Genomic DNA, 13,256 nt, shown 5'->3' with positions numbered 1-13,256 from the left:
CAACCCAACCCAAGTATCATTTGATCAAGTCAATATAAAAGTACATGGGACTGGGAGGATAAGGGTAACATTCAAAAGAAAGAATTATTTTGTATATAGTATGTTTCATTTGCGACAGAGCTCTGTTAACAGTCTCTTAAGCAAGCAAAAACTGTCTGAACAACAAACTGGTTATCAATACCCTAAGAAAGTAGTGACATAATGCACCTATTTACAATATACCGTCATATTTGATTGACATGCAATGAACACATCAATATTTTCATAATGTAGTAAAGTTTATCAAATATACCATATTTCCTTTTATTAATTATATACTGTAGAATACTTTATTTTCGCTGGAATTCCATTTTTACTGAAAAGTTGTTTTTGGGTGTTTTGTATAGAATTTATTTTCACAGATTTTTGATGAGTTGAATGTGAAATTTGCTGGATTTTATTTTCACTGAATCATGCCGTTGAAAAAAGCGAAAATAAATTTCACGCGAAAATAAATTATTTTACAGTACAATACATACTTTGACCGAAAACACATCTGTAAAATTTATAAACAAGTTCACTACTAATAGAGAAAATTCAGTAATTGTCATTGCATTTTCAAACTTTTCACCACCAGACTCACTCGCACAAATTTTTCTGCATTTTTTTCATATATTTGTCAATATTCCCAAATATATTTGTTTTGAAGTTTCCCTTGTTACCTGTATTCATTCAAACCTAACCTTTTCACCACCAGACCAATTTGTTTTTACTTTTTTCTTGTAATCGTCAATTTTTTCTGGAAATGAACCCTAATTTTGGAGCTAACAAACAAAATTTGAGTCAATTTTCAGTTTTTACACAAAAAAATTGATTATTTTTGGCGAAACTTTCTTAAGCCAGGGATTTCACAGATTTTTTCATGTGATAAATCATAGACCCTCTGGTCTATGGATAAATTAATCATGTTTGTCAATACATTTTGAGATTTTGCAATAATGTGTGTTTAATATTTTCAGTTCGGTTTATAAGAATGTCAGGGTGACACTCAGTATGCTGTGTTTTACCAGTGATCGTGATGGATACAATGTAGCTAGTAACCCAACCAATCATGTCGACTTGTAATTACATGGTATTGTAGGCGTGGCAACTTGGGTGGTCTCCGCTAATGACATGTACAGATGCTAGGAGACAACCATTTGATTAATGGGTGGGTAGCAATCTAGATAGTTTAGGGTACAACCATTTGATTAATGAGTGGGTAGCAATCTAGTGAGTTCGGGGTACTACCATTTGATTCATGGGTGGGTAGCAATCTAAATAGTTTAGGGTACAAGGGTGGGTAGCAATCCAAATAGTTTAGGGTACAACCATTTATCAATGGGTGGGTAACAATCTAAATAGTTCAGGGTACAACCATTTTATTAATGGTTGGGTAGCAATCTAGATAGTTCAGGGTACAACCATTTTATTAATGGTTGGGTAGCAATCTAGATAGTTCAGGGTACAACTATTTTAATAATGGGTGGGTAGCAATCTAGATAGTTCAGGATACAACCATTTGATTAATGGGTGGGTAGCAATCTAGTTAGTTCGGGGTACAACCATTTAATTCATGGGTGGGTAACAATATAAATAGTTCAGGGTACAACCATTTTATTAATGATTGGGTAGCAATCTAGATAGTTCAGGGTACAACTATTTTATTAATGGTTGGGTAGCAATCTAGATAGTTCAGGGTACAACCATTTTATTAATGGGTGGGTAGCAATCTAAATAGTTTAGGGTACAATCATTCGATTCATGGGTGGGTAACAATCTAGATAGTTCAGGGTACAACCATTTTATTAATGGGAGGGTAGCAATCTTGATCTGAATACCCCAGAGTATACTTATATGGTAATATTCTTTATAGACTGGATACAGCTTTTTAGGCCCGAGGTCGTGCAGCGAAAGCACCCAAGTTTGCGAGGGTGAGTAAGCTGAACCACCGATGGCAGCAAAAGCAGTATTCAGTTCATAAGGGTTCATTATATACCTTATTAGTGTAATTACCATGCCGTGACCTGAAACACACGATGTAATTTAGAGTGACGTGTTTTGTTATGATTGTTGAAAGCATAACGTGCTGAGTCAGGCGTGATACGAGAAATTACTGCCCTGATGTGAGGGGGCACTTCCCTTAGCATTACGAGGCCGGGCAAAACAAGGTATATGATTTAATTAACAGATGGCTATGTTAAATCTGAAGTGAATTTACACTGTGGTCATTCCACAACCACTGTATCGTGTTTTCATGTCACTGTATGAATTCACATTGATATTTTCATGAATCAGATCTGAATAAACCACATAGTAATTTCTAGAAATGGATAGAAGGACACAGAAGAGGGGGAGGGGGGTGATAACAACAAATAAGGAAATGACAAGATGCATTGATTCCATTTCTGTGATATGATCAGAAGGCTACACGTTTAATTTGTACAGCCTTTCACCACCCCTCAAAGTACAATAACTAACACCCCCAAATACTAAATGGTTGACCCCTAACATATCATGACCAACACCCACACCACCCATACGAAATGGTAGATCCCTAACAGACCATGCCCCCCAAAGTACTTAATGATTGATCCCTAACAGACCATGACCCCCCAGTACTAAATGGTAGATCCTTAACAGACCATGCCCCCCAAGTACTAAATGGTAGATCCCTAATAGACCCCCCCCCCAGTACTTAATGATAGATCCCTAACAGACTATGACTAACACCATTCCACTCCTATACCCTGGGGGCAATCCATTGAATCCATAAAGTATGTAAGCTGAGACCGGAAGTAGACAGGAAACCAGTACCAACATACCAACAATGACAATGATTGAATGTTACTATAGTATCCAAAGAAATCCATTCTGTTTTAACAAAAACTTACAAAAGATTATTTTTCGGACAATTTTATGTTACTAATAATTGAGGAACAAGAATGCAACCTGAAAGTAAGACTTAAGTGGACTTTTCACATCACTAATATAACTTGTATTCATACACAAAGTTTCTAAATTAAGTTTTTTTTAAATGAATGCATGCTTGTATTTTATACTGAGTTATTAACTACTGTAAAAGGATTAATTATTCACTGGGTTTTAATTTTGCTTATTTCGCTGACTGCAAAATGTGCTAATAGGCTTTTTGCCTTGATATTACTGAGCCTCTGAGAATTGAACACACCACCATGACCACAATTAATTATTCTGCTGATGAATATAGGCAAAGTTTTTCTCTGTAGAAACTCAAATGTAAAATAAACAAAAAATCTTTGAATACCCCCCCCACACACACACACACGCACAATTTTAGGTACGTTTAATTTTGTGAAAAATTACAAAAGTAGGCTGACTTTGGTAACTATGGTGATTTTAGAGTACATTAGCAGCAAGGTCAACCTCTCCAACTTTTCAGCTTCATTTTGAGAAGTATTGTGATGATGGAATGAAATTTGTTTAATAATAGAGAAACCTCTTTTAACTTTTCTGTGTAAAAACTCTTGCTTCTCAAGTTTTTATATTTTCGGTGGCCATTTCTTTATGCAACTTTTGCAATTTTTGCGAAACTAAAAAGACCCCCAATGGACAATTTTCACAGTTACAAAATTTTATGATTTTCACTGTTCACGAAATTAACAAACAATTTTTTCACAATAAAATGAAATAGTTTACAGTATTCACCGAGTTAAATTTTAGTGGAAATGACATTACAGAGATAATCACCAGGTTTTTATAATCACCAGGTTTTTAACTCACTGGTTTGTGAAAAAAAACAATACTGGGTTTAATTTTAGTGGAAATGATATTACAGGGATAATCACCAGGTTTTTAACTTACTGACTTGTGAAAAATAACAATACTGGGTTTAATTTTAGTGGAAATGATATTACAGGGATAATCACCAGGTTTTTAACTTACTGATTTGTGAAAAAAAACAATACTGGGTTTAATTTTAGTGGATTTGATGTTAAAGTAATATTCACCAGGTTTTTAACTCACTGATTTGTGAAAAAAAACAATACTGGGTTTAATTTTAGTGGATTTGATGTTGAAGTAATATTCACCAGGTTTTTAACTCACTGATTTGTGAAAAAAAACAATACTGGGTTTAATTTTAGTGGATTTGATGTTGAAGTAATATTCACCAGGTTTTTAACTAACTGATTTGTGAAAAAGACAATACATTATTTTGTTAACTTAGCGTATCTACTGGGTTTAATTTTAGCAATCAGCTAACATAAAACTAAGCTAATGATTAAGAGAATACTTGTAACCATTGAGTGAGTGTACTGGCAAACACAAATCAGTTGTTTGCATTGTTGTCGTATATTATTACAGTGATTGTCGCTTTATGCTGATACATCATTGAATCAAGCATGAAGTGAACGACAACGGCAGGCACAAACAATGAGACAAATAACAGGAAGTAAAGGAATGTGGAATACACCATAGATCTATGAGTGTATGGTGTTTATCTTGGCATAGTGTGCAGCCATTCAATGGAATCACTCAACTGTGAAGCCATAGTCTTTTTATCACAGAGGGACTGTGACCAAGCATGGCTTATTTTACTCATAGATACAGATATGATGTCAGATTACCCACAATGCAATGCAAATACTCAACTGTTAAGCCATAGTCTTTTTATCACAGAGGGACTGTAACCAAGCATGGCTTATTTTACTCATAGATACAGATATGATGTCAGATTACCCACAATGCAATGCAAATACTCAACTGTTAAGCCATAGTCTTTTTATCACAGAGGGACTGTGACCAAGCATGGCTTATTTTACTCATAGATACAGATATAATGTCAGATTACCCACAATGCAATGCAAATACTCAACTGTTAAGCCATAGTCTTTTTATCACAGAGGGACTGTGACCAAGCATGGCTTATTTTACTCATGGATACAGATATGATGTCAGGTTACCCACAATGCAATGCAAATACTCAACTGTTAAGCCATAGTCTTTTTATCACAGAGGGACTGTGACCAAGAATGGCTTATTTTACTCATAGATACAGATATGATGTCAGGTTACCCACAATGCAATGCAAATACTCAACTGTTAAGCCATAGTCTTTTTATCACAGAGGGACTGTAACCAAGCATGGCTTATTTTACTCATGAATACAGATACGATGTCAGATTACCCACAATGCATTTGTGTTAGGTATGACAGCAAGAAATAAACAGAAGAAAATCTGTCAAAACAACTGACAAAACAATTTCCTGGTGTGTTATGTGATGCAGTGTGTCATATAAAACTTGGTGGCCATCTCAATTTCCTGGAGACCATACAATACTGTGATACATTGTAATGAACTGTGACACACAGTAATACACTTTAATGTACTGATACACTGTAATACACTGATACATTGTAATACATTGTAATGCACTGTAATGTACTGCAATACACTGTAATGTACTGCAATACACTGTAATGTACTGCAATACACTGTAATGTACTGCAATACACTGTAATGTACTGTAATACACTGTAATACACTAATACATTGTAATGCACTGTAATGTACTGCAATACACTGTAATGTACTGCAATACACTGTAATGTACTGCAATACACTGTAATGTACTGCAATGCACTGTAATGTACTGTAATGCACTGTAATGTGCTGTAATACATTGTAATACACTAATACACTGTAATGTACTATAATACACTAATACACTGTAATCTACTGTGATAATGTAATGTACTGTAATACACTGTTGTACCGTGATGCACTATGATTCTTTTATTCTAGTTAATGTAAAATGAAAACTCGTTATGGTGTGTGAAACTCAATTAAGATTCCACATTCTTATAAAGATTAAATCTAACTATAGAGTATTATTATTATTGAGATAATATTTCATTACACAAATATTTGTTGCTAGCGGAGACGGAAGAAATAAGCATTTTTTGGGGGTTTCAAAATGGCGTAATATTTTTAAAGTTTAATTCAATAAATTAATAAATAAATAAATTATTATTATTAATAATAATAAATAAATTAATATTTCTTAATGGATGCAGAAATATTCTAATCATAAACTGCATGAATGGAATGGCCATTTTAAAATATGTATTTTCTGCTTTTCTAATAATTGCCTGTAATTGATTAATTAATTAATTAATTCCGATGACAGTTCTGAACAATGAATTATGTTGTAAAACTGCAAAATTTACTGTACATGAAATATGCATTAATATATGCACGCCTAGTTTGGATCACATCACAGGAAGGTTTTTTTAGATGATTGCATGCTTGTATTTTATACTGAGTTATTAACAACTGTAAATGGGTTAATTATTCACTGGGTTTTAATTTTGCTTAATTCGCTGACTGGAAAATGTGCTAAATTAAAACCCAGTGAATATGTAAAATTTAGCATAGAACACATTATTTAAATGATAAAACCGTGAATTTAAAACCCACTGAATATGCCTGAAATGGTAAACCAGCAAAATTTAAACCCAGTGAAAATTAGTCATTTTACAGTCAGTAACTTCCTGAATACTTATCGGAACATTTTATTTACCCACTATGAGTATCAGTACAATAAATTGCATTTTGTTTACAAACCAAGGTAGATATATTCAAGTTAATATCACACAATTCAACAGCACCATTTAACCACAATTTATTTCAACATTTTACACCAAGTTGGTTATACCCATAATGAGTTTACCGGTAATCATTCTTTTTTGGAATTTAATTAATCAGTAAATAATTGAGGAATTTACAGTATTAACAATAACAAATAGCTGACACCCCCAAATAACAATGGATTTACCCAATACACATTAGTCATATGACCTTTGACCTTGGTAATACAATCATACCCATATCAATTGTACAATAAACAAATTTCAGACAAATTGAGACTTGGACCCCCTAATTTACTCATAATTATCTTACAATACAAGCCCTTCCTAAGTTACTCTAAATAAGAACAACTTCTGTAAATTTAATTAAATTTGAATGGCAATACTACCTAAATCTGTTTCATATTAGTAACATACTGTAAAATATTTTATTTTCGCTTGGAATTAATTTTCGCTGAAGGAAGGTTTCAATTAAATGAAAAAATAATGAAAAACTGAGTGGGTATACAGTTAAAATAATAGAATAGTGTATGCAAAATAATATGCAAATTAATATGCAAATTAATATGCAAATAAGGCTACCCCTCAACTATTGAGGGAAACTTTGCATCTGGCAAAAAAACAAAACCAGTAAGGAAAATATCACTGTAAATATGGGTATACCACTCACAAATATAGGCACTTCACTACTAAATATAGGCACGTCACTACTAAATATAGGCACGTCACTACTAAATATAGGCACGTCACTACTAAATATAGGCACGTCACTACTAAATATAGGCACGTCACTACTAAATATAGGCACGTCACTACTAAATATAGGCACGTCACTACTAAATATAGGCACGTCACTACTAAATATAGGCACGTCACTACTAAATATAGGCACGTCACTACTAAATATAGGCACGTCACTACTAAATATAGGCACGTCACTACTAAATATAGGCACGTCACTACTAAATATAGGCACGTCACTACTAAATATAGGCACGTCACTACTAAATATAGGCATGTCACTACTAAATATAGGCACGTCACTACTAAATATAGGCACGTCACTACTAAATATAGGCATGTCACTACTAAATATAGGCATGTCACTACTAAATATAGGCATGTCATTACCAAACAAGGGTAAACCACTACCAAATATGGGTGTACCAACTACCAAATATGGGTGTACCAACTACCAAATATGGGTATACCAACTACCAAATATGGGTATACCACTACCAAATATAGTTATCACTACCAACCAAGGGTATACCACCAAATATGGGTATATGACTACCAAATATAGGTACACAACTACCTAATATGGGTATACCACTACCAAATATGGGTGTACCACTACAAAATATGGGTGTACCACTACCAAATATGGGTGTACCAACTACCAAATATGGGTGTACCAACTACCAAATATGGGTGTACCAACTACCAAATATGGGTATACCACTACCAAATATAGTTATCACTACCAACCAAGGGTATACCACCAAATATGGGTATATGACTACCAAATATGGGTACACAACTACCAAATATGGGTATACCACTACCAAATATGGGCTGTACTTACCGTACACTTGTGTGGTTTCTCACCAGTATGTCTTCTCATATGTACAACCAACATATACTGAGCTTTAAATGGTTTCTGTTCTCGTATACAATCTTTCCATCGACACACAAAATCTTTCCTTTCAGCGTGAATATGGTCATTATTGATATGCTGTAATAAATTATATAAAGTTTCAAACATAAATTCATTTAATATATAGCATTTTTTTTTACTTTTTTATTATTTTTTTTCGAGCCGGGCGACAGTTCTGTACATTGAATGTCACTGTTGTCTCTCTGTTGACTTTTTTTTGTATGTGCAAGTTTCAAGTGCTAGTGCTGACACTGCATTTTCGCCACAAAGCATTACCTGTAACAAATATTATCATGACCAAGTTGCTGTTTTTAGGCAAAAAAGACAAAACTCAAAAATGAATTTTCTACTTACCTGTACCAACTCTTCTAATGTTTCAAAATGTTTTCTACATTCTCCCCACTCACAATCTGTTACTATGGCAACATCTTCCTCATCTTTCATTGGGTCACCGGGCGTCCCAACATTAAGATTTTTGATATCTGCATTAGTTGATGATGAAACGGTTGCCGGGGGTGAATTGACAGCTTCTTCCTTTATTTTGGTTCTTTTGATTATTGCTGGTTCCTCTGTACTGCTGACAGTGTTGCATTCATTTGTTGGTGTTACCGGCGACTACAAGGTAAACAAATCAATGATTGGTTGAAATAATCATGTGATCAAATATGTGTTGACAAAGCATCATGGGATACATGAACTGGCTGACAACCACGCTTTCTCTTTCCCTCAAAAGAAAGCTACATAGCATACAATGCACTGATTGGTCGACCTCTGTATTGAGACTACTTGAAAACAGACTACTCGTTGGTCAAAAGTCGAATATTTGGAAAAAAAGTTATGCAGATTTATTTTGCCAAAATATATAGATCCCCTAAGTAACTTTTAATATAGATGACCCCCTATACAGCGGCTTCTCGCTAAGCTAAGGGCTTTATCGAGGGGACCGGCCGAGAAGTATGCATACCAAAAATGACACCTCGAGTCAGGTCACCGTCACCCTTTGTATCTCAGAAATTGATGGCCAGTATGTGTTAAGTTGTCTCCTCCAGCCATTAAACGGCCAATTTAATACACAATATGACGAAACATTAGTTCTTTTACTTGAAAACTGTTGGCAAAACAGAAAATAGACTTAGACAAAACCCTGACTTACTAAGGCTCCACTGAGCTCGGGGTGGTGATGGGGGGTCACTGTATTACCAACATTGAAAGTGTATTGATCAGCTGACCACCATAATATGTCAATATATGAATTGACTGACCACCAACTGACCACCAACTGTCCGTCGACTGACCACTGACTGGTTACTGTATTTACCTGAGCTTCACTTTCTTGTATTTTGTGTCTTGGTTCCTCTGATATTTTCTGCGTACCTGGTAGGTGTGCCTGAGATAACAGTGCCATCATTGACGGATGTTGTGGAATCGGTGACGAATGATACGGCTGTGGTGGTAAGAATGGCGTTCCCATGTAACTTTTTTGTCGCATAAAATGTTGTAAATGTGCTGGTGATATAGAAGGAGGAAATCCAAGAGGACTGATGGTCCCAGCAGATAAATGACCATAGGAACCACTCGCTGACGAACTACGTGAGGTTCCACCATTGATATATGCTACTAACGAGTTAGGAGATGTTCGTATCATAGCATTAATGTCTAAAGATTCATTTGAAAGCGGAGAAATTGACAGTGCTCTTTTACGAGTCAGTCTTGCAGAAGGTCTTGGACTGGAAAACCTGGAACCTGTGAAAATAAATGATTCCCAGAAATATGTTATATTGTTTGGTAAGATCTATACATGGATCAGTCATATGAAAAGGTCCCTGACTCTAGTGAGCCAAGGTACATGACTCTAGTGAGCCAAGGTACATGACTCTAGTGAGCCAAGGTCCATAACTCTAGCGACCTGAGGTCTACGACTCTAGCGACCCGAGGTCCACGACTCTAGCGACCCGAGGTCCACGACTCTAGCGACCCGAGGTCCACGACTCTAGCGACCCGAGGTCCACGACTCTAGCGACCCGAGGTCCACGACTCTAGCGACCCGAGGTCCACGACTCTAGCGACCCGAGGTCCACGACTCTAGCGACCCGAGGTCCACGACTCTAGCGACCCGAGGTCCACGACTCTAGCGACCCGAGGTCCACGACTCTAGCGACCCGAGGTCCACGACTCTAGCGACCCGAGGTCCACGACTCTAGCGACCCGAGGTCCACGACTCTAGTGATCCGAGGTGCATGACTCTAGTGACCCAAGGTGCATGACTCTAGTGACCCAAGGTGCATGACTCTAGTGAGCTAAGGTGCATGACTCTAGTGAGCTAAGGTGCATGACTCTAGTGAGCTAAGGTGCATGACTCTAGTGAGCTAAGGTGCATGACTCTAGTGAGCTAAGGTGCATGACTCTAGTGAGCTAAGGTGCATGACACTAGTGAGCTAAGGTGCATGACACTAGTGAATTAAGGTCAATGGATCTAGTGAGTTAAGGTTCAGTGATTAGGCCAAATAAAATATAACTTTACTTACCATCTACAGATCCAAAATCTAATGCTGAATGTTCAATACTTCCAGCTGTACTAGGTGGTCCACTGATAGTATCTGCATACACACTTCGCATACCATGTTGTAAATATTCCGGTGGTAATGGAGGTGGTGGCATGGAAGCTAGAAAAACAATTAGAGAATTCATAGACATTGTCTAACACTTTGTATAGCAGGGCTGATGTATATAATGTAGATGTATATAATACTTACTATGGCCATGTGAATCTGTAGGACTTAGACCTCTAGCCTGTGATAGTACAGACATAGCAGGGCTGGCCGCAAATAAATGTGGATGATATGGTACAACCGGTGATTCTGAATGACTACCGGGATGATGGTGATGCGGTGTAAGTCGGATCAACGACACATCAGATAAAACTGGACTACCGCTTGCTCTGCAAAAAGTTATAACAAATAATTTTATTGTATCATATTTATATGTATTGTGATTCCTACAAAGAGTTTCAGGTCAGCACCTGGCCCCTAAAGTTTTAAACCTGCCTAATGACTATATCATACTGTTCGTCTTTTCTCCCTTCTCCTGATCACACATTGCAAAACATACTTTTGATAAAGAAATACAGCAGATTTTAAATTCTAGAAATTTAATAGCACACGAAGCGAAAGCAGCATCAGCCATTCACATGCATCAACGCTCTATGGTTACGTCAGTTCTATGGCTACGTTGGTTCTATGGCTACGTCAGTTCTATGGCTACGTCAGCTCTATGGTTACGTCAGTTCTATGGTTACGTCAGTCCTATGGTTACGTCAGCTCTATGGTTACGTCAGCTCTATGGTTACGTCAGCTCTATGGTCACGTCAGCTCTATGGTCACGTCAGTTCTATGGTCACGTCAGTTCTATGGTCACGTCAGTTCTATGGCCACGTCAGTTCTATGGCCACGTCAGCTCTATGGTTATGTCAGTTCTATGGTTACGTCAGTTCTATGGTTACGTCAGTTCTATGGTTACATCAGTTCTATGGTTACGTCTATAAACTTGCTCAGTTGTGCTCGCTCACCGGGTATTGTCTGATATATCAGGGTCAAAATCAACGAGCTAGTACACAGTTTTAGAGAAATCAATGTTCGATGGTACAAATCATTGAATTCTGGGTAATTTATATTGCTACGTGACATACCAGTTCTTGCAGAACATATTATTATTTGAGTTTGCAGAAAAGTGAAAATAATTACTTACCACTTAGAGGTGGGTAGAGTTAGTAATCCATACAGTGTCAACAGTTAGCAGTAAAACAAGACAGTGTCAGTAAAGAAGACAGTGTTAGTGAAAGAAGACAGTGTTAGTAAATGAGGACATTTTAGTGAAATAAGACATTAGAATAAAATTCTCCAGACGGACATCCGAGTATTTTCACCGCCTGGCAACCATCACGGTAAAAAACAAAGGCCTAAAACTCTCAGAGTTCCCACTCTTGATATTAAAATATCAATGTTGAATAAAAAAACTTAATTCCTTTAAACTTGGGAATGTGGGTTTGACTCTTGTCTAACAAAATCAATTTTATTTTTAATATCAACTCTTTTTCAGATGAAAAAGTTGATGGTGCTGTCTCTGTTCATGGAAAATGTAAAATTTTAAAGTTATTTTCAAAATATTGTTAGTTTTAATATTTGACACGGACAAACTGATTCTAACAAATTGTTAAATCTTTTTTATGATAAAAAACATGGTGTTGCTAAAGTCCTGATGATGAGGTTAATTTTTTGCCGATGATTAATAATCAATATTATGTCTAAAAAAATTAAGGAACTAAGTTTTTCACCCTGCAATGATCTTTTGATGTTGTCTCCAAGTTGGTATACATTATGAATTAATTTATTCATTTTAGTTGATATTTATTTTTACTAATTTAAGCGCTGTACAAAGCTTGTGTATATAAGTATTTGCTGGATTCTTTTTTCGATGATTTCCCCGACAGTAAAATGTGTTACTGTAGAATACTTTATTTTTGCTGAAGGGATGATTCCGTGAAAATAAAATCCAGCAAATATATTTTTTTTCTTATATTTTACATTGAGCTTGTCAAAAATCAGTGAAAATAATATCCAAACAAAACACCCAAAAAGATTTTTTCGGCGAAAATTAATTCCAGCTAAAATAAAGTATTTCACAGTATTTGCTGGATTCTTTTTTTCGCTGATTTCCCTGACAGTAATATGTGTTATTATATTAAAGCGAGAGGGTCATCACCTGTGTACGCGCAAGAATTGAGTCCCAAGCAAAGATAACACATGCTAAGAACGCAAAGACTCATGGGTAGATGCTTGTTTGTAAACAATGTCACGCCATGGCCATCTGTCGCATGCATAGGTGACACCTCCCCCGCTTTAAACACAATGAATATACAAGTATTGTTTCCTACACAAATCAGTGAATTTTT

At 36.0% G+C, this 13,256-nt stretch overlaps 1 protein-coding gene across 1 annotated transcript in view; it reads right to left on the bottom strand.

Annotated features, from left to right (window-relative positions):
- LOC100377291 (transcription activator GLI2.S-like) overlaps positions 1-13,256 on the bottom strand; it is a 50,775-nt gene that overhangs the window by 21,987 nt on the left and 15,532 nt on the right. Inside the window, exons 4-8 of the mRNA XM_085494173.1 lie at positions 11,062-11,246; positions 10,834-10,971; positions 9,627-10,051; positions 8,663-8,923; positions 8,237-8,386 (exon numbers count right to left, since the gene is read on the bottom strand). Coding sequence (XP_085350299.1) covers positions 8,237-8,386; positions 8,663-8,923; positions 9,627-10,051; positions 10,834-10,971; positions 11,062-11,246 — 1,159 coding nt within the window. The remainder of the gene's footprint in view (positions 1-8,236; positions 8,387-8,662; positions 8,924-9,626; positions 10,052-10,833; positions 10,972-11,061; positions 11,247-13,256) is intronic.

This window comes from Saccoglossus kowalevskii, chromosome 20, assembly GCF_978046115.1.
Source record: "Saccoglossus kowalevskii chromosome 20, keSacKowa6.1, whole genome shotgun sequence".
In the NCBI taxonomy this organism is placed as follows: Eukaryota; Metazoa; Hemichordata; class Enteropneusta; family Harrimaniidae; genus Saccoglossus; species Saccoglossus kowalevskii.
The sequence above is the reverse complement of the archived record's forward strand: the minus strand, read 5'-3'. Positions and strand labels throughout refer to the sequence as shown.